At 47.3% G+C, this 22,550-nt stretch overlaps 1 protein-coding gene across 7 annotated transcripts in view; it reads right to left on the bottom strand.

The window, feature by feature from the left end:
• Positions 1 to 22,550, bottom strand: part of sei (potassium voltage-gated channel seizure) — a 318,213-nt gene that overhangs the window by 40,344 nt on the left and 255,319 nt on the right. For all 7 annotated transcript variants that reach the window (XM_075680320.1, XM_075680323.1, XM_075680318.1 and 4 more), the window contains 4 exons: positions 15,786 to 16,182; positions 14,932 to 15,140; positions 13,919 to 14,162; positions 6,164 to 6,436 (listed from right to left, as the gene is read on the bottom strand). In XM_075680320.1, coding sequence (XP_075536435.1) covers positions 6,164 to 6,436; positions 13,919 to 14,162; positions 14,932 to 15,140; positions 15,786 to 16,182 — 1,123 coding nt within the window. The remainder of the gene's footprint in view (positions 1 to 6,163; positions 6,437 to 13,918; positions 14,163 to 14,931; positions 15,141 to 15,785; positions 16,183 to 22,550) is intronic.

Genomic DNA, 22,550 nt, shown 5'->3' with positions numbered 1-22,550 from the left:
ATATAATGATAATGTAAAATAGTGTCAGCCAGTTTTTTCTGAATAATGAGTGACAACCGGTGGAAGGGCTTCGCCTGCCGCAACTGCTAAACTAGCTGCCCGAGATCAGCGCCGCCGCCGAGAGGACCCTGTCGTTCAGAATAAAGTTTTTGGCCACAACGTGTCGTGAATTCAAAACACCTGAACAGCGGCGCTCAAAATTCACATTAGTGAGTGTCGTAATCGTCGGCGATCTTTTTTTATTCTTTTTTTTTATTCCGTAACTCTTAATGACTATCGGTTATCTTCCCTCCTCATTACATGTCCTGCCCATGCCCCATTTCTTTTTCTTGATTTCAACTAAGATGCCATTAATTCGCGTTTGTTCCCTCACCCAATCTGCTCTTTTCTTATCCCTTAACGTTACACCCATTATTCTTCTTTCCAAAGCTCGTTGCGTCGTCCTCAATTTAAGTAGAACCCTTTTCGTAAGCCTCCAGGTTTCTGCCCCGTAGGTGAGTACTGGTAAGACACAGCTACTATACGCTTTTCTCTTGAGGGATAATGGCAACCTGCTGTTCGTGATCCGAGAATGCCTGCCAAACGCACCCCCCCAGCCCATTATTATAATTCTGATTATTTCCGTCTCATGATCCGGATCCGCAGTCACTACCTGCCCTAAGTAGATGTATTCCCTTACCACTTCCAGTGGCTCGCTACCTATCGTAAACTGCTGTTCTCTTCCAAGACTGTTAAACACTACTTTAGTTTTCTGCAGATTAATCTTTAGACCCACTCTTCTGCTTTGCCTCTCTAGGGCAGTGAGCATGCATTGCAATTGGTCCCCTGAGTTACTAAGCAAGGCAATATCATCAGCGAATCACAAGTTAACTAAGGTATCCTGCATTGACTCTTATCCCCAATTTTTCTCAATCCAGGTCTCTGAATACCTCCTGTAAACACGCTGTGAATAGCATTGGAGAGATCGTATCTCCCTGCCTGACGCCTTTCTTTATTGGGATTTTGTTGCTTTCTTTATGGAGGACTACGGTGGCTGTGGAGCCGCTATAGATATCTTTCAGCATTTTTACATACGGCTCGTCTGCACCCTGATTCCGCAATGCCCCAATGACTGCTGAGGTTTCGACTGATTCAAACGCTTTCTCGTAATCAATGAAAGCTATATATAAAAGTTGGTTATATTCCGCACATTTCTCTATCACCTGATTGATAGTGTGAATATGGTCTATTGTTGAGTAGCCTTTACGGAATGCTGCCTTGTCCTTTGGTTGACAGAAGTCTAAAGTATTCCTGATTCTATTTGCGATTACCTTAGCAAATACTTTGTAGGCAACGGACATAAGCTGATCGGTCTATAATTTTTCAAGTCTTTGGCATCCCCTTTCATATGGATTAGGATTATGTTAGCGTGCTTTCAAGATTCCGGTACGCTCGAGGTCATGAGGCATTGCGTATACAGGGTGGCCAGTTTTTTTAGAACAATCTGCCCACCACCCTTCAACAAATTTGCTGTTACCTGGTCCCCCCCCAGCTGCCTTTCCGCTTTGCATAGCTCCCAAGGCTTTCTTTACTTCTTCCAGCGTTACTTGTGTGATTTCGAATTCCTCTAGACTATTCTCTCTTCCATTATCGTCGTGGGTGCCACTGGTACTGTGTAAATCTCTACAGAACTCCTCAGCCACTTGAACTATCTCATCCATATTAGTAATGATATTGTCGGCTTTGTCTCTTAAAGCTTGCATCTGATTCTTGCCAATCCGTAGTTTCTTCTTCACTGCTTTTAGGCTTCATACGCCCCTGAGAGCATGTTCAATTCTATCCATATTACACTACCTTATGTCAGCTGTCTTACGCTTGTTGATTGACTTCTAAAGTTCTGCCAGTTCTATTCTAGCTGTAGGGTTAGAGGCTTTCATACATTGGCGTTTCTTGATCAGATCTTTCGTCTCCTGCGATAGCTTACTGGTATCCTGTCTAACGGAGTTACCACCGACTTCTATTGCACACTCCTTAATGATGCCCACAAGATTGTCGTTCATTGCTTCAACAGTAAGGTACTTTTCCTGAGTTAAATCCGAATACCTGTTCTGGAGCTTGATCTGGAATTCCTCTATTTTCCCTCTTACCGCTAACTGATTGATCGGCTTCTTATGTACCAGTTTCTTCCGTTCCCTCCTCAGGTCGAGGCTAATTCGAGTTCTTACCATCCTATGGTCACTGCAGGGCACCTTGCCGAGCATGTTCACATCTTGTATGATATGACAGGGTTAGCGAAGAGTATGAGGTCTATTTCATCTCTAGTCTCGCGATTCGGGCTCCTCCACGTCCACTTTAGGCTTTCCCGCTTGCGGAAGAAGGTATTCATTATCCGCATATAAGTCTACTAATAGCTCTCCCTTGCTATTCTTAGTGCCTATGCCATATAATCCCAAGAACTTGTCTCCAGTCTGCTTCTTGCCTACCTTGACATTGAAGTCGCCCATAGTATAGTGTGTTTTGTTTTGACGTTACCCATCGCCGATACCACGTCTTCATAGAAGCTTTCGACTTCCTGGTCATCATGACTGGATGTAAACCTGTGCGACCTTGATTTTATACCTCTTATTAGGTTTCACAACAAGACCTGGCACCCTGGCGTTAATGCTTTAGAATTGCTGTATGTTAGCAGCTATATTCTTGTTATTCAGGAATCCGACTCCTGGCTCTCATCTCTCCGCTAAGCCCCGGTAGCACAGGACGTGCCCACTTTTTAGCACTGTATATGTTTCTTGTGTCCTTCTAGCTTCACTGAGCCCTATTATATCCCACTTACTGCCCTCTAATTTCTCCAATTGCACTGCTAGAATCCCCACAATATATAACGTTCTAGCGTTAAACGTTGCCAGGTTCAGATTCCAATGGCGGCCTGTCCGGATCCAGGGATTCTTAGCACCCTCTGCTGCGGCACAAGTCTGACCGCCGTCGTGGTCAGTTGCTTCGCAGCTGCTGGGGACTGAGGGCCGGGGTTGGATTCATAAAGGAGGTTGTGGCCAAGTACAGCACCAGGCTGGCCAATCTTGCTGTGGTGAGGGAGTGCGCTACCGGTTATGGTCACCGGGATCAGCACACGTATATCTTGTATTTTAAGAAAAAATTTTTAATCCGGTGGAAAATTGCGCGGCACCGAGATTCGAACCACGGTTCTCTTGCATGCGAGGCGGATGCTCTACCTCTACGCCACCGCTGCACTTTTTTTTCTTTTTTTCGTGGTATTTATTATAGTAGCATTCAACCAGACGTTCACCAGTTCTGCATAGTCAGAGAATGGAGGGTTGAAAGTCACACACAGAAAAGTCAGCGTTCATACTGTGAGTAGAAACGTTCGCTTCACTTTAGAAGGGTGGCAAGGATAAGCACCTCAACAAAATAGGGTACCAGTCCGGTTGAACACCGAGTCCATCATAAACATGTTTTAGGTGTAGGGCCATTTGGATAAAATGTACCCTTGTAGGTACCGCCGTTTCGGCGTTGCGGTCCATCATTCGAGTTTTCCACAAACTGTGCATTCCCATGACAAAAAACATATCGAAAGGTGCACTATTATCAGAGGTTGGCAGCAGGTATCGCACAGTATGAGCGTTAATCTCAAAGTCTTTCTTTAAAGTCCGTTGGAGTACATCCCAAAATAGGATGGCGTCGGTGCAGCTAATAGTTCAGATAAAGAGAAACTGCGTTCCATTGAAGGCTACAGACCAATCACATTGACAAACGTGGATTACAAAATTTTTGCGAAAGTTCTATCTAATAGATTGCAATTTGCAATGTCAATTCTAATTGGTTCCCATCAGACGTGTGGAATCAGGGGCCGAGCAATTCAAACCAACATACATATCGCCCGTACACTTCTTCAATACTGTTATGGTTCCACTGAGTAGCTTGCAATGCTCCAGGTAGACCTTGCTAAAGCTTTTGATCGTGTCAGTCACTCCTATTTATTTTCTCTTCTGGAGCATGTCGATGTTGGCTCCGTTGTGCTTAAAGGCGTTAGGCTTTGCTACACCTGTTGTACTACTCGTTTAGTTATTAATGGCCAACTCTCCGAACCCATTTCTATTTGCTCATCAGTAAAGCAAGGATGTCCGATGTCCCCACTACTATTCGCCCTTTACCTGGAACCGCTATGCTTAAGCGTAATTCAGTCGAGTCACATCCATGGCTTCAATATACTGGGTAATGAAGTAAAAGTATTAGCTTATGCAGACGATCTAGAGTTCTTCTGCACGGATAAGCCCAGTGTTGAAAAGGTAGTATCGATAATAGAAGAATTTGGTAGCGTATCAGGAACGCGAATGAACTCCTCAAAAAGTTTAGGCTTATGGTTTGGCTCATGGTGCTATACACCAGAACAGTTTGCAGGCGTTAAATGGACTGATGTCCCGCCAAAGTATCTTGGCGTGCCACTAGACGCATATAAATTGAGTGCACACTATTGGAAAGAACGGGTTACGGCCCTGCAAAGTTACGCCCAGACATTCGTTCCACAACGACTTCCGATTTTTGGGAAAGCCGAAGCCTGCAATAAGTTCTTGGCAACAAAAATTTTCTATGTATTGCAAGTTATTCATTGTGCTAGGCTATACATCCAACGCTTTCACCGTATCTTTGCGACCTTTGTATGGTCTTCAACTTTTGAGCCCATGAGGCGAGACAATATTTTTAGGCCTGTTAGTGAAGGTGGGCTGTGCTTAATACATCTTTATGTGCGGCAAATAGTGTCTCGTTTCTTCCTTTTTCGCGATACTTCGCATCCTATAATTCGGTCATGCATGCAAGTCACACTTGTTAATGCATTACCTGATTTAGTTGTCTCTTCAAATTTTTCTTCGCGCTTATGCTTGTGGGGGTTCATGCAAGAAGTTTACTTGGCGGTTCGTTTCCTGACAGTTCGGTTTTCCACTGAATACTTGTATTTTGTGTCGCGCAAAACGTTGTACAAAGACTTACTGTCCATGCTATTTCCGCCTCCACTATACCGATCAATATACATTAAATGGCCAGGCCACGATGTACTAAAACGAGTTCGCAAAATGTATTTATCTCCTTGCTGCAAAACATTCTTTTATAAAGTTCATAGTGAAACCATACCGGTTAAAACATGGCTACAAAAAAGGGTATCTTTGTCTCTTCTGTTAACTGTCGCCTTTGTGATGTACCAGAAACAATTGAACATTGTTTTACGCCACCGCTGCACCGCGGCCAGAGGTTAATCATATTTACGTAATACCTAGTCTACGCTGGCCTAGACAAAAATTAAATAACATTTATGCACTTCGTACGAATATGCATATATGCAAACATGCGCATACAAGAATTTATTGTAGATGTTATTACAGAGAAATATTATAGATGGGGCAACACAGGGAGTGCGCCAGCTCTAGAGGAATGCGGGGCGAAGGTGGCCGCGTATTCGTGACAGGGTATTCTTGAGCTACCTTTTAGAGAGGGCGCAGCTTCATGGGCAATATGGGCGTTATCGGTATAGTTTCCACAGTGTCAGCACTATGTATGCCCCACGGTACCTTGAATAGTTGTGATACTCGGGTTGTTTGTAAGCGAACACACCTAATCCTTTTCTTTACCGAGGATGAAATGTTATCCTTCATTTCTTTCATTTTATAAATAAGTTAATCAATAATCCGGATAAAATGCATGGTACATGACGAAATCATCTACTTAACGCAAGACAACGAAACTCTGCAGTGAAAGGTTTGCCGAAATAGCAATGGATCTGAAGACCTCAAAAGCGTTGCAGCACGTTGAAAATACAACCATAAGTGCGGAACACGAAAACGCCGCCGCTACTCTGCGTACTTCAGCTTTGAAACAGGAGCACTGCCGGCTCGGAGACGTTTTTCACTAACCGCGACTTCTTTCTTCGTTCGTCTTAGATGAATGTGATGCTGTTGTTCTCGCAAGAAAATATCCTTAAGTTGCTTCTACAAACCACTGGGGCCATTGTTGAGGGCGTCCACTAGTGCCTGATAAAAAGACAAAACAAACCCGTACCTACAGCACACCGTCGATGGCGTTCTTTCTTGTGCATCTTGCGCACGTCGCCTAAGCGCTACGGGCACAGTATCAAGCCAGCTAGCCCAATAATGCCTGCACTGCTTGCTTCCCGTACCTTCCTCCGGCGAACTGGCCGGCCTGTTGTGCAGCGACTTGCCCCGGAAGAGATCGGGGTCGACGCCCTCCTGTTCTTCGTCGCGGAGGTTGAAGGTGATCTCGAGGTTGGTGGAGAACTGGTCGAAGAACTCTGGGTACATGTCCAGCACGTCCAGGAGGTCCTCGCGCAGGATCTTGTGCAGGTCGCAGTAGGTGAGCGCACGCACGTTGCACGATGACTTGCCCACCGTGCCGTACAGGCAGCCGTTTTCACCGAAGATGTCGTCTTTGCCTGCGAGAGAAGCCAGCCGGCACGTACAGAGTGGTACCAGTATCCCAAAATGCGAGAGAGAGCAATGACAGGTCGAGGACAGATTTGAATGGAGGCGACACAAGCACTGGCTAACAAACAACGGGAGCTTCACACTACATAGTGTGCACATCCCCGTGCACGCATGCGTTCAACTCTCATCGCCAAAGGACGATAAAAAGCAAAATTTTCAAAACGCGCCAATAGTAGAAGACTATGGATAGAACACACGAGAAGCGACGTGTCAAACTTTGAAAGTTGGTGGGACTTAGTCCACGTCTCATAGAGATCTGTGTATCTCAGAGCCACGCGAGTGTGTCCATTGCCTCCGAGATTGTCCATTGTGGCGAATGCTTATTCCGTCCTGTTGCCCGATCTCGAAGGCAATAACTGTAAATTGTCGTTTTGTACTATGACAATCAAAGGATAAAGTCGCAAATACAGTGGTGTTAAGCTCCAAGAAGTTGCGACAATCAAAGAATAAAGTCGCAAATACAGTGGTGTTAAGCTCCAAGAAGTTGCGACAATCAAAGAATAAAGTCGCAACTACAGTGGTGTTAAGCTCCAAGAATTTGCGTAGATGCACCAGCCAATTACGTTGGATCATGTTCATGACGTCATGGCCAAGGCGAACTTTCAGTACAGGCGTCCCTCAGGAACTATGTTTTGTAGAGCGAAGACGCGCAGGGCAGATGTAGTGAGATTTTGAGGTGCAGTGTAGCTTTGTACATTGTTGCCAAGTGCCCTCTACAGCAATCGCTAGAGCCGCGTGTAGACGTCGAACTTTCGCAGTGCACTCAATTGGTGTTTTGTCAAGTAGTGACGAACGTGGTTCCCGTTCTTGTGACATCTGTCTATGTAGCTAGCACGCATTTACACAGCACAGGAACTCCATACCCCACGCCCGCAAGCATGACGCACAGCACACAAACACACAGGCCTTACAATAACAGCAGTGCTTGTATATCTTGGTATGCAGGTTTTCCAGTAATGTTGAGCGAAACTGAGTCATAGTTGCAGCAATGATAAGCATACGAATTATCATGATGTTCTGCATGAAATAAACCGACGAAGGAAGTATAAGCAGAAGCGAAGGAAGCAGCGAGCAGTCACTTGACATGTCCATCTGATATAGTCAAAGGTTGTAACTAAATGGCTGCTGTTCAAGCAAATTAACTTGCCAGAGTAACGTTGCTCTAGCAAAATAATGTCTGTGGCTCGTTTTTTCGCTCTTAGTCTCAAAAAGTGTCACGTGACAAAACATCAGACTGACAACGATCTAGAACCTTGTTTACAAGTAACTAAAGACAAAAACAACGCACAGAAGTCCAAGGCCACAGCTTTGCAGCCAACGGCAGTCGCACTCTGTTCCCCCTCGATGCGTAATCGACTCATTCCTGCCCCGCATCTGAATTGCAGGTAATGGACATAGCCGCTGCCGCGCCGTGGGTAACACCGCAGGAAGAATGAAAAGAGAGGTCAGCGCGCACATACGCACACGTCTATCCTGCGAGAAACCTCGGCGGGCCGCGTATTGATCCCGAGTTTAGTGGCGTCCGTCGGGCTTCGTCATCGATCCCGAAGCTTGTTTCCCGGTCGCGTCCTCCAAACGCCGCGCTACGCGACTGCTGCGAAGCTTGTCCATGCACAATGCGCACGCTCGGGAAGAAGGGCGCAGCCGCTAAGCGAAACTTAAGTGAATGCGGTAAAGAAAGAAGAAAGAAAGAAGAAGGAAGAAAAAGCATGCTGGGGTTATTAGTTGCGGCACGCAGGGGCGAGTGCAGGAAGTTGCGTGGCGTGCGTGGTGATCACGTGATCTGGTCGCTCTTGGGGAACGAGAGGTGCAGGTCGACTACAGCTATAGCTATATACCGCTGATTTTTTTTTTCCTCTTTCAGCTGTAGGGCCAGATATTCCAAAGACTACTTGAAATTCCTCTTTTAAGTTTTCTCTTTTTTGCTTGAATATCAGCAGCTTTTCTTCACCGGCGAGGTGCCCATTAACTAAGATATTAAAAGACTGGCAAGGCATCGACACGCCAGCTCCTTAACACGCTTAACCAATGGAAATAACACTTGAACACTCAAGGGTCGTTTTAAAAGCGGAGCTATTCTTTAAGAGCCTCGCCAGGTTTCGTGAACGGTGGATGGTGCGGCCCGAAGAGGCCAACCAATCACAGCGCAGGAGGCGTGCCACGCGCGCCGCTGGGTTCCTTGCACCATCACCAGATGGCGCTCGCCTCGGCGCATCCGCGCAGCCTTTTTTGACATTACAGGAGCGCATGACAACGTAGACCGCAACACCTTCTGGGACATTCTGGAAAGGGAACGCTTAGGCGACGATTGTCTACAGTTTTTGAGAAAGATTTACCTAGAAGATACTGCTTGCGTTGCACGGGAAGGGATGAGGAGCGAGCACTGTCAACGAGGGACCGAGGCAGGGGTGCCCTTTATCCCCACTACTGTTTACGATGTACATGATGAGGATAGAACGATGTAATACCGGGTTTGTGCCTGTGGACAACAAGGCGATAAGTCAGGTCTGAAATTTAGCGTTAAGAAATCAGTTATGGTATTCAATGAAAATAGCGAACAGACAGGGACAATACAGGGCCAGGAAATACCTCGCATAAAAGAATATAAATACCTTGGTATATGGATAAACGAAGGCAATAGATATATGGAAACACAGGAAAAGCAATAACAGTAATGGCGAAGAGAAATGCGGCCCTAATGAAACATAGAACGCTATGGGGATAGAATAGGTACGAGGTACGAGTATGAGCTTCTAAAAATAACTACTTGCTTCCTATGCGCAGGACTAACAATGACATGTTTTCCGCAATGTTTTCTGCTACTTACATTTGGAATTAGTTACCGGCGAACCTTATGGAACCTTGCACTACTAACATGCTTAAATACAACCTTCGCACTTTTCTTCAACTTGTGATTCCGTATCCATAAAGTAGCAATGACACGTTGTTACTGCATCAAAGCTGCATATGGCTAAGGTTCCGAGCATTTTTCTTCTCCATAGACAATAACTATCATCATCAATATCTCATATCTCCCTAAGGATTCATACTCCCGTAAGCAAACAAAAAATGCAGTGGCTCATAGCTCCGTAAAACAGACGCTACAAACACCCAGCAAAGTGATGCGAACAGTGCTTAAATTCTTTCTAATCGTGCACACAACATACCAAACAGCATGTAAAAAACTGTCATCAATGGCTTATCAATGGCTCAAGCTGAGAAACCATGACGGCGCACTTGGGATTCTAATTTTGCGCACTCCTCTTGTTCTGTAGGTAGGCGCGCCCAGAACATGTGCTCCTTTTGTCCCCTCCAGCAATAGAAACAAACCTTGCGCAGGCTATATCCATCTAACGTGATTTTGGCGGGTCTGTACGGCCAGCACATGCTCCTGTTGATTACGTGAATCATTTTTGCTTGACGTGTCCTGCGTATATAATAACTGCAGATCTCAACGGTACCACGCCAGTCACCTGCTTTTCAAAAAGACAGTCATGCCCTTCACGAATGATCAGCATGCCAAAATAATCCTGACTTTGGGGGCAGCGCACGGCAACAAGAGGAAGTCAGCCAAGCTATTCCCTATGTGCAATTGTGGAGGTTGCCTTGGTCCATCAACAATACTTAGAACGTACGAAGTCCTTTCCGAGACGGGTAGCTTTACAGGAAAGCGAAACAGGACGGTAGTTCAAGAAGCGGAAACGGATGTTTTGGCATTCTTTGCTGCTAACCCTCACGGTAGTGTGTGCGACGGCCAGTGTGGAGGCCGAAACCTCAAGGTCATCATCAGTGTTGAAGATTTAAGAAAAAGAGGTCATCTGCCCCCCCCCCCCCCCCCCCCCCCTACTCGTACCATGTACATCTTCATCAAAGAAATGAAGACCGGGATATTGAAAACAGACGACTTTGCCGACTGGATTTTCGCCAAACGTGAAGAAGAACCGGACTTTCTCACTCGCCTGCTTTGTACGGATGAGACTAATTTCTGCAGAAATGCACAAATTAATCTTCACAACGCGCACTACAGGAGTGATAGGAATCCTCACTGGCTGGCACAAACACGACATCGATACCAGTGGTCGTTTAATGTGTGGTGCGGTATTTTTGATGGCAACATCACCGGACCCATCTTTTTTGACGACACACTAACGACGCAACGCTACGTCAACGACATCCTCGAGGGCCCCGTGAACGACGTCTGTTGCAACTTTCCACTTGCGCACCTTCGGAACATCTGGTTTCAACGCGATGGTGCTCCTGCGCATAGTAGTAGTCAGTCTCGAGCGAGTCAGTCTCGACAAGCTTTTTCCTGTACAGTGGATTGGCCCGCACGGACCTGTACCCTGGCCTGCAAAGTCGCCGGACATGACACCACTGGACTTCTTCTTGTGAGGCTACTTGAAAGATATATAGCAGATATATATATATAGATGTATAGCAGCGAAACTACCAAATCCGACGCCTTAAAGGCAAAAATAAGCAGAGTCTGCGGTGACATTCCAACGTCGTTAGTCAAAGCTGCAGCAACAGAAGTGCTGGAAAGGAGCAAGTATGGTACTGCTTAAGACGGTGACCTGTTTGAGCACGTGCTGTGAGTGGCAGTGGAAAATAACAGCTCCAAACTGGTGTAAAACGTGACTATTTAACGCACCTTTATGATGTCACCCTATCTTTACATAAAAAAAGGTTGCGCCAAAGATAGAAATATGTAAAAAAAAAACGCTTTGTTTTGCCTCTTGTTCACAGTTCAAGAAACAGAAAGGGTAAATGGCTAAATAAGTTGCACCTTTGGATGCTTCTTTGTGGGCGTCTGAGACGCCTTACGTGCTTTTGGTTTATTTTTTTATTGAAATAAACTGCTGAGTAGCTATTTTCTGTTCTTCCGAGAGCTGCCTTTTTTTTTGTGCCCTTTTGTGCACTGCTTTTTTAAACATTGGTTGAATTTCTTTTGTAGCTTTTTTGTTTCATGATACGCGAAGGATAAAGCTATCCCGAGTGCTTCATGATCGAGAACAATATTCTTCCTTCCGCAGATGCTGACGGTTATCGCACCATGCTAGTTAGGTGGCGAAACCTCTCGAGCCATCCTACATGACGAAGCCTTGTACGATGCGGCGATAAACGAATGCAGCTGTATATCTTTCAAAGGTTGCTTGGAGGCGCTTGAGTAGCGGCGCACGAGCGCGCATCTGTTTCACATTTGGCGTATTCCGCGGGCTTTTGTTTTTTCTTGGAAAAATCAACCAGACACACTTCAGCACGAAATAAATGCTTGATTCGGAAGTTATTTAAGGTGCCCTACAACTTTGTAATTGACGTGTTTGCGATAGAAGCAATAATTAAAAAGGTCGCTTATTAAAAGCAACTATTTAATACTTCGCGATAAAAAAAAATACTGGCTGTCCACTTTCCACTTTCGCAATAGCGGTCGTGGACGGCAACGGAACGCTACGATCATCCGCATCGGTTAAAACGAGCACCAGCGCTAAAGCAGAACAAATAGCCGTAGCCATCGCCATGGCAGACCCCACATTTACTTATGTCTTCACGGACTCGCGTGCCGCAATTCGGGCCTACGAATGCGGCAACGTATCTAAAGAGGCAGCGCGTATACTACTAGTGAGCTCAAAAGAGAGCAAACGGTGCCTCTCCTGGTTCCCCGCTCACATGGGGAAAGACATTCACCCGCAAAAAGCTAACCTCAATGAAACGGCCCACGACCGTGCGCGAGAACTTGCCCGCCGCGACGGTCCCACGGCCTACGAGGGGCTGGACATTCAGTTTAATGACCCACTGCTCACTTACCAAGAAATCACCTCCCACTATCGGAAAGGCAGAACCAAATTCCCGCTCCCACACGCCAAACTCGAACGCGCGCAGGCGGCCGCGTTTCGAATGCTACAACCGGACTCGTATCCGTCACGAGGCCTACTAAGTCACTATAACTCAGAAATCCCGGCAAATTGCCCAGACTGCCCCGAACTTTATTGCTCACTCTCGCACATGCTATGGCAATGTACCGCGTTACCAAAGGGCCCTCTCTCCAGTGAGCCCGAATGGGAAGAAGCCCTCAAAAGCCCGGACCTCAAACTACAACTCAAGGCCGTCCAGACGGCCCAAGAACTGGCGGAGCGTCACCACGTTCCCGTCCCGACTTGGGTGTCGCCTACGGTTTCTGCCGGAGGAGTTCCCCGCGTGGGATCTCCAACGGATTGAAACTCCTCAGGACTTTAATAAAGTTCTTGACTGACTGGCTGTATGTACGCACGACTGCCGCTACTATACAGTCGGTAAGATTTCTCTAGAGCTCTTGGGGTTGTCGTTTTTTAAATCTTGGTCGAAGTTAACTGGGACAACCGGTATATTCACCCACACGTATTGCGACTTCGTTAACTAGTTTAAGCAATTCCACTATAAGATTCGTCATTATTCTTCTTGAGATGACCCATACGGCACATATTAGGCGATGCAATGTGTATTCATTGGTAGCAAACTCACTACAATTGCCGTGCAGAGTCGTTTGAGATATAAGTATGTACCAATGGAGTGTGCCTATTATTGAGGTACATAAAGAGTATTACGGCAACGGTAGAATCAAAAACGCGATTAAGACATCACAATTATTGACAAAACGAAGCGGATATTTAGCACGAGCTCCACTTCGTATAACTCGACTTCGTTGCGCTTGTCTGCGGGGCGCGCATCCAGCACGTATGCGGAGTGCTTTGTCCCATTAAACCCCGGTGACATCGTGTGCATGCCCATTCTCATAGAGGCCTGCGCCTTTACCGCAGTTCTCATCACTGAACTAGCAGTCTGGCACCCGAACGAATGGTAAATTGCTGCCACGAACTTCGGCCATCCTTGCTACAAGGTGTTGTCGTCTGCTACTGCATACCATGCGTACTTTCGAAAGCGCCTGTTAGGGTGGCTATCAGTGGCGCCTCTATGGGCGATGCACTACGTGTATTGAACGCGTTTAACCATAGTACAATTGATTACTTTCGCTGCATTCTTTTCGCTGTTTCGTTTACGCGAAGTGTAGTCTTCGCGCAAATAATAACGCCCCTCAATAGCCTTGGCCATCCTGTTAACGATGCTTATAACAACTTTCGCTGTATTCCTTTGGGTTGTTCTCGAGCGTCTACGTTTGTGTCCGGGTGCGCACACATGTTCTGCAAGTTTTTTTTTCTTTAAATAATGGGGCAAGGGGGGGTAGAGGGAGGCGTCTTAACTACACAAACAGTTAACACTTCTAAGATTTGTAGATCTTTTCTTCATTTTTTTTGTTCTCAGAGAGCTAATAGCCCCACAGAACAATATATTATAGATCTCGTTTGCCAACACTAAAGGCGACGACGACGCATTAATCCCACTGAGTCGCACTGCAAAACTAGGCAACGCGAACGAGTAAAGACCGGCAAGCCCACCGAGGATGGCCATGACGATGTCGTCCTTGAGTATCTCGATGGTTCCGCGTGAGATGAAGTAGAGGCCCGTGATGACGTCGCCGCGGTGGACTAGCGTGTCACCCGGCGGCGCATGCGTGGTCTTGAAGCGCATCGAGAGGGCGCGCAGGCAGCCCGGGCTCGCCCCGCGGAACGCCGGGCAGTTGTTGAGCAGGTTCCGGTTCAGGTGGAGGCAGATGTCCGCCTGAAGGCACTCCGGAAATCCCTGCGAGTGACCGGCACTAGCGTCAGCTTTGTGACGACTCGTTAACGTCGTCTGGCACTTGTCCCACGTGCTTGCACCATACGGTCAGCTCCGATATCGAGGACCGGGACACGAGTTCGAGAGTCCGACGCCGCACACGCACACGCTTTTTCGTCGTGGAAAACAGCTTCGTGCGTGCGTTGTGTATACGTCGTTCTCATGTTATGTTTCCTTTTCCTTTTTTTCTTTTTTATTCCTCTTTAGACACGTCTGACACTGTATGACGCTCGGTTGGCGCATGACGCTCTACTCTACCAGCACGCGGGAGCGCCAAATGACGTCATTAGGAGGCAGCGTGGATGCGCATGACGAGGGCTGAAATGTTTCGCGGACGACAGGACGTGAGAACAACAATAAATGGACGATCCTTTGTCATTAACCATAAGGCATATATGAGCGTGACGCGGACAGGAACGTCAGAATCATGTGAAACTATTTTCACGCAGAGTTACGCTTCCAGAGTAAAGTCGGAAGTTGGCAAAAGTGGGGATAGGGTAAGGCGGTGTGGCTGGCCACATCAGTAGCCAGCCGTAAAATCCAAGTTTGTTCAGCGCTTTACCAGACACTTTTAATCTTCCGCAAACTAGGGATTCGTGTACCCGTCGTGTGTAATGTGGGTATGTCATATTGGACTAATGATCCCGTTACACCATTTTTGTAGGCGTCCGAGCTTACATCTATCAGACTGAAAATACACCCTGCAGAATGTCGCACGAATGACAGTACTCGCCTTGAGCACCATGTTCATGTCGATGCCGTTTGTGTACGTCCAGGCGTGCTGGAAGTACTCCTCGAGGCGCTGCCTCAGCGGGTTCGGGATCTGGTGGAAGCGAATGAACTCCTTGACCCTGAGCAGCTGCGTGTGGTACCGGGCCGTGCCCGAATACAGACGCTGGATGATGGCCGATACGTTGCCGAAGATGCTGGCGTACATGAGTGCTGCGAGACGACATCGGAACACACCGGAGGGGACACCATGTTCGTGAAAACAGCACATGCGAGGAGGATCTTTGAGCAGTCTAAACGATAAGAACGCACTTAAGGCGCTGCGTGTTAATCCGCAAGTTCGCCCTCTGATCCCGTGATTATTATAATCAAAACTTAGCTCACAGAGTAGATATGTAAAGCAGTTTTCTGCCTATAAAACTGTCATACCTAAACGATGAATACAGGTGGAGCGCCGTACGATAACATAATATGTAGATGAAGGTAGGCAACCTTTCTCTGCAAACACAAGCAACAATCTGAGCAGTTTTTAACTCGTGAGAACAATTTGGTGCATCGTGAGCGTCTAGCAACGCGTTAGCGCGTTTTACAAAGCACAGCTGATGCAATAGTTTACTAAATAACTACGAGCCCAGTTGCTGTTATTGAAGTTTCTTGTCACGAGGCTGCGGCGACACGCAAGCAGGCAGGCGAGAATGCACGAAGTTATAGATGCAAATTAGTACAACCGTTGCCGCCAGCTCATGCCCATGAAAGTCAAAACACGATGGAAACCGTAACGATCGTGTTAACACACTGAACGTCGACAACGGGTCAACGCTTGGAAGTAGAGGCGGGGGTAGGCCCGTGTATACTCACATCCGATGAGCATGACAAGGATGGAGAAGATCTTCTCCATGTTGGTGTTGGGCGACACATTGCCGAACCCCACCGAAGTGAGGCTCGAGAAGGTGAAGTAGAGTGCTGTGACGTACTTGGACTTGATGCTGGGGCCGCCCTGCGTCTCGTTGATGTAGAACTGGTGCGTGGCGTTGGCCAGGTGGTCGAGCCAACCGATCTTGGGCTGCCGGTAGGGCCGCTCGGCATTGGCGATGGCGTACCAGATGCAGGCCAGCCAGTGGGCGATCAGCGCGAACGTGGCCATGAGCAGGAGCAGCACGGCGGCCCCGTACTCCGAGTACCGGTCGATCTTGCGCGCCACGCGAACCAGTCGCAGAAGGCGCGCCGTCTTGAGAAGACCGATCAGCGTGGTCGTCTGCGTGTTTTGGTGGCTCCCTTTCTTCACACCGCTCTCTCTCTCTCTCAGGAGAACACTGGCACGACCACCCTTAGCTACAGCAGCTACCTGCCTTTGTTTCACGGTGACCTCTTATCTTTACTGCGAAGCGCGATCTCTCTCGCATTTTATATTGTTTTTTTTTTCCAAAGCGAAGGACAGAGACTCATTGCTGTCTGTTGACTAAACTAATTATGAATTGTCTCTTCCGCGAAGAATGACAAGACTAATGCCTTCCGCCATTCCAGCCTCTGTTTTGCGAAGCGAGGAGAAAGACGTATAATAGACTCTTTACTAATAAAAAATTCGGCTCTCCTCGAACAATGCCGTGCTGCTATGATCTTAAGATAAAGGCAGCCTCTGCGCCCTTGTGTTCCAGCGACTGCACGTAAACACGAAAGGATAAAGTCGTTATAGCCTCTCAACAAAACTTGAACTGAACAGCTTATCAGCTAGCTGGCGATACGTTGTCTGTTCTTAGTTTCCTCCGGTCTTACAAATTCGTCGAGTGCATATTTATACAGGGCAACGATGAATTCATCTTAGGGCTTTTTTTTTGTAGTTAACCATGGCATCAACATTTTTTTTAAAAAACGCATAATGCTCACTTCACCGCTCGTACTCTACAATGCAGCCTTCGTTATAATTTCTTGCAACGGCATGAGTTTACAATGAGAGGACAGTATCGTCATATTGTCTTAATCATTCGTTACTTGACCTAATATACGAGCAACGAATCGACTGTAATACAACGCCCACTACGAGTAGACTGCACCTCTTTGAATGATAGCGACAGTAACTCTTCCAGAAAAGTAGGCGGCGTAACCTACATTGCCTGAGAAGGCGTCCTTCTCATCTCCAATTAATACTCTTTAGCAACACAAGTACTACGTCTCCTGAACTGTTAGCCTAATCGCTAACCAGTATTAAGCGCTTGCAAATCAGGCTGTCTGAGTAAAGGCAGGAGCTACTGGAAAGAAGCAGCGTCCTGAAGACCCGAGCTTTATGTCGACAATTCGCTTCTACACAACCATAACTTCCATCGGCTGGCCTATCATCTCATGAACTGCTAACTAAACGTTATCTGGACAAAAGCCAAGCGTGCACCGTAACAATGCTACTAGTATTACTTCTTACCTAATTAGCTTGAAACCCGAAGAAGGTTGCCGCGTCCCTTCTTCTCATATCTAGCACGTGATGATATTTCGGCAAGGTTCTGACTAGTGTTACGGAAGTCGCAGTGTGCTTTTGTTTCGATGTTTTTTCGCATCTTGTCATGCCGTTATGTCAGCACATGCTCCGAAGAGCATAAATTCGGAGAAATGTTGGTGTAAGGCTTAAAATGAAAGGTGGCTGCCTGTGTTTCACGTATCGTAACCTTGACAGCCCGATTTTACACGATTTTACTACTATATCGCGATTTTTAGAGGAGCAGAGGAGCCGTGGTTTGTGAAAAATCCTTGGATGAATACGCCGTTGCTTTGTAGAAATATGTCCCTTTTATCATAGACGAGAGGAATCGCACACATAAAACCAAAGTCAGTGGTGTTAGTTGAACATCTGTGAAACTAGCGAATCATTTATGTGAAGAATAATAATAATAATTACTGGAAAACAGATAGCTTAAAAGAAAAATGACATGCGCCTGGCCACAAATAAACCGCCTGTTGCACTCGTGTAGACTTGAATAGTGGTTGTTTTGTAACCTCTCGCGCTTACATATTTAATTATGAGGTATTTTTTGGTTTACTAAGACACCTTTTTCATAAGTTTCCAGATGAGTGTATAGTGATTCAACATACGAGGCATGGTTCGAACTTAAGTTTCAACTTCGGCACCTATTCTGTCGCAACCAAAATAGGAGACCCCTTCACTACATCCGCAGTTTCCTCACGCGCTATACCAACCCCTGAGCCCGTTGAAACAATCTACGTGCACTTTTAGTTATGCAGATATGGAGCAGGAAGGTATCCTTGGGGGGTAATATATGTACACTCCTGCTACTAGCTGCAAGAGGGGCATTTCTAATGGGAGCATGCCTCGTACAATTTCTGGTTTTATGCTGAGTTGGGAGTGAAATATCGGCAGCGAAAACCACGGAACATTTGCAAGGAATAAAATAAAGCATAGCCTAACCGCAAACGAAGCGCATGCGACGAAGCATCAGACTTCAGAAGCTATGTGTTCTGTCGCACGTAATGACGCACTGCTAATGCCCTTGCACATTAGATGTTTACCCGGGGTGAATACGCACTATAGAGAGCGGAAACCAAGTCCGTCTATAAGATACACGAGTCAGCTCTGGCTGAAGGGAACTTATGCGGCTGCGGAAAGTGCACCTACAGCTGTTGCGTAAACGAAAAACAAAAGTGATGACATAAGTGCATAAAGAAAGGCATTGCTGCAAAAGAAGTTGGGAATTTCGAAGTGCTGCGACAAGCCTATGTACAGCCTTTTCCAGAAGCCACAAAGCCACCTGCAGCGACTGAACGTAACGTGAAGAACCAAGCCTTTGGTTCTTCACGTTACGCTCGTGGAACCGTTGGTGTTAGAAAGCCCCGAAGAGTGAGGAAGAGTGCTCGTCTCCCTCTCCTGAGCTTTCGAGCGTAACGAATGCGAATGCACGCCTGGCTAGAAGTCCCACAGTACGAGGTGCAGTCATGAGCGCAGTGGCTTGATTCCTTTTGACGAATGGTGCACGAGTACTTGTGTGCTTAGCATCGCAATAGCGTTTCTGCGTGCTAATGGCTTTGTGGTACGAGGCAGCGCTCCCATGCTTAACTTCAGCTTTTTAGCGAGAAAAGTCAGATGCTTCAGATGGCGAGTGCCAATTCAAACGAGCCTCAGTCAAGTGAACACTGCGATGAAGAATCTGAGAGGCGGCAGCAGCTTAATTTCGCAACGGAAGCAAACAAGCAGATTGTGTAGCGAAGCAACAAACAAGGCTGAGTACTGCGACGTTTGCTCTGAGCACCTCCGGTGGACAGACAAGAGTGAGCACGGCAACACCAACGGCCACATTCCAGCGATCCAGGCAACGAACGGCCTCTGCGGACATGCACGGCTGCAGACACGCAGGCACACAGAGCAGGCAGTTCAGGCAGGCGGGCTCATTTGCGAGGCGACCACGCGACCACCCGGCTACGATCACGCATTCCCACTACGGGCAAATAGCCGTAGGTCCTTAGGCACAACTTACTTTTGTGGTCTGTGTGAGTGTTGTTGAGATCAAAGGGCTTGGGTACCGATTGTGACCTTTGTTTAAGAGTTAGCATATTTGCGACGATATAATGTTTCAATGAATGGACCGTTGGTCCGGAGATGTGCGAGAAGAATGTGTTGAGGCGGTTAACATCTTGATCATCATCAGCCTATCTTTATGATCACAGCGGGAGGAAGGCCTGACTCAGTGATCTCTAATCATCCCTGCCTTGCGCTAGCTGATTCCAAGTTGCGTCTGCAAATATCCTAATTTCGTCACACCACCTTATTTTCTGCCACCTTCGACTGCGCTGAGCTGGTGTACAGTAATTAAGGGGATGCGATGGGGAGTTTGTGAAGCAGAGAATGAATGAGAGGTGGAATGTCGTGTGTTGAGGGCGAGGGGGAGAGGGTATGAGTGGAGGAGGAACCCACTTCCAGCTGGGCACAACAGCACGTATATGACTTGTACAACCATCTGGGCTAACCCTAAAGATGGGCCAGTGAGCGGCTCTGTTCTTCGCAGAATTACGCAACGACATAACAAGTGATACCTAATTATTGCCGTCAAGATTGTTCGCTTGCCACCAGCTGCCGCAACCTAGATCGCATGGGCCTTGGATACCCAGTTTGTGACGGTGATTGCGTAACCTGCCCTTCACTAGACGCTCTGTCGACGCGACGCGTAGCTGTTTCTCATTTCATTGTAACTGTTTATGCGAACCGCGCTTTGTAAAATTACCAAGTTCTGGCTGCTTTTTTCACTGCCTTAGTACGCTGTCCTCTCTGCAGTATACCGCAGAAAGCACCGCGAGATTTTCAACTGCGTGGCGCGCCTAACAGGCTCTTTTATGTTCTTTGGCTACAACCGACGAGACCTGACACTTCCTTCAACCCCTTCCTTTTCCATCGTTCCCGTGCAAATTATTTCAGACGCCTACCATACCATACATATCGACACTAATCGAGCACTTCTAACGCCACTGCGCCAGCAGCGCCGCCAAGGCAAGACAAAGGCGGCGACAACCGCCCACAACCGTCTCGCTCTACTTGCAAACAGTGCCGACAGTAACGGCCGCTACCGCAATCACCGCCGCGCAAAGTAGTTTGCGCGTGGGCGCGCTCCGCTAATAGGGGAGGGGCTACCGTGCTGCTCCAGCCTGTGGCCGCTGCCACGCCGATCGCCCACCGTGCGGGCCGCACAGGCCGCCCCCGCACGGAGGGAAAGAGAAACACCGGAGTGAGTGCACGCAACAACACACAGGCAACCATCATCATCACCACCACCACCACAACAGGTTGTTAACGCATCTGTGCACGCCTATTACGCCGTTATCTCTGCACTGCTGGAAGTACGACCCGTCGGCTGCCCTCACGATTGAACGACAAAAGGAGCTTCGGAAAGGGCGAAACCGAAGCTAGCGAAGAATATGTACCCTGCGCACAAAAGAATTTAAGTCCTGCGCAAGCGCAGAGCTACCGAAAGTTTCTTTTCTGCCTCTGTTATATTTATCTTTGTTAAGGCGCATTGGCCTTAGCTTACGAAAGGCGCTAGTGTTTGCTACTTCTAAAGTTCTTTTAAGATGTAGCATTCTTTGAGTTGTTTTCTTTGAGGCACCTCTCTTTAATATTAGAGTCAAGTATTTATGCTAAGACTGCAGTCTGCAACCTTTACTCTCTACGCTCAAATGTTCGTGGTTCTGAGAAATTCGTCCAGTAACTTATTCCACAAAATTTGCTCGCTTGGAGAAATAGTTCATCGAAGGCATCTGGACTAAATATACGCGTGTTCGATGTTGCGTACGTTATATTCATTTCAAGCTCCAAGAACTGGCGCTATACGATGCGTCAAGTCCACCCTGTCCAGTTTTCTCTCCAAGGCAGCGACAATGCGCGGGTCAATCGCCGGGCCTGCCTATATTACAGCACTTTTAGGCAGCTGGCTCGAGTGACGACCGTTAGCTGCAGACGCTACCCTGCCTGCCACGATGGGTGTCGCAAGCGTCGCCACGCGCGGAGTCATGTAACGTTCCTCGGAGAGCGTCGATAATGCTCGTCCACGGCTCTGAGGGCACCGCTCGAACGGCGCCGTCTTCCAGCAGTGTAGAGGAGTGTCGTGAGCAGGCATCGTTTCGCACACACGAACACGCACAGAGAAAGAAAGAAGACAGTAGAGAAGACAGGGGAGAGTGAGTACAATGCAACGACAACACCAAAGACATCCAGTCAGTCAAGTGACACTCGGCGCGAGCACAATCGTCTTGAGAAGAGCCTCGACGAGTGTTTCTGTCAAATTGCCGCATATATCCATGTAATGGCCGCAAATATGATACGTTATAACAAACGTCAGACTCGCACGAATAAAAACAGGAATAAAACATTGCGAAGGTTAAGACACGGCATCCTTTTTCGTCTAAATATGTCTTGCTAAGGCTGTACCAATGAATCGGCATGGCAACGTGCTTTAACGTGCTTGTTTCATGCAGAGATGACGGTTCGAAACTTCTGACGAGAGCGTAATACGATAACTTTAGATGCACGTTAAAGAAACACAAATTGTTAAGGTTTTTCCTGAGCCCTCCGATGAGGCATCCCTGATAGTCCACGCCTTAGGCCCCGAAACCTTGTAAAACGATTGGTGGAGCTAGTATGCAGACGTAGTTTTGTACTTGCTTTCGTTCTGAGTAGAAACTACAGCCATTACACAACAGCACATGTAAGCGGAGGTTATACGGTCCCCATCTTTTTCTTTTTGGCCTACCTGACGTCTCGTGCCACCAATGAAACATCCCAGACACACTTTCTTACTGCCGGCAGCCAGCTACAGTTACGCAAGGAGTTCTAACGAGCTAATGAATTGGGAAGTAATTGCCAAATGCACTCGATTGAAGACCGTAATTTACAATTCGTATCTATATTGCAGTTATCGTAGAGCTGTCTTTCTTCTCTTCCAGAAAATAGTAAGTGCTGCGTGCATGAAACACGGGCTCACTTTTGTACACCAAATAAAAAATCAGGATGCTTCGCCTACCTTTCCCCCATCCCAGCCCTCCGGAAGGGGGGGAGGATGAGGGATGTTCAATAAGTCAGCACAAATGGGGTGAAGCACACAAAGTCAGGCTGGTCCTTGCCCGCCTCTACCAACA

This window comes from Dermacentor variabilis, chromosome 2 (assembly GCF_050947875.1).
Source record: "Dermacentor variabilis isolate Ectoservices chromosome 2, ASM5094787v1, whole genome shotgun sequence".
Classification (NCBI taxonomy): Eukaryota; Metazoa; Arthropoda; class Arachnida; order Ixodida; family Ixodidae; genus Dermacentor; species Dermacentor variabilis.
Note: the sequence above shows the minus strand (reverse complement) of the source record. Positions and strands in the feature narration are given on the sequence as shown.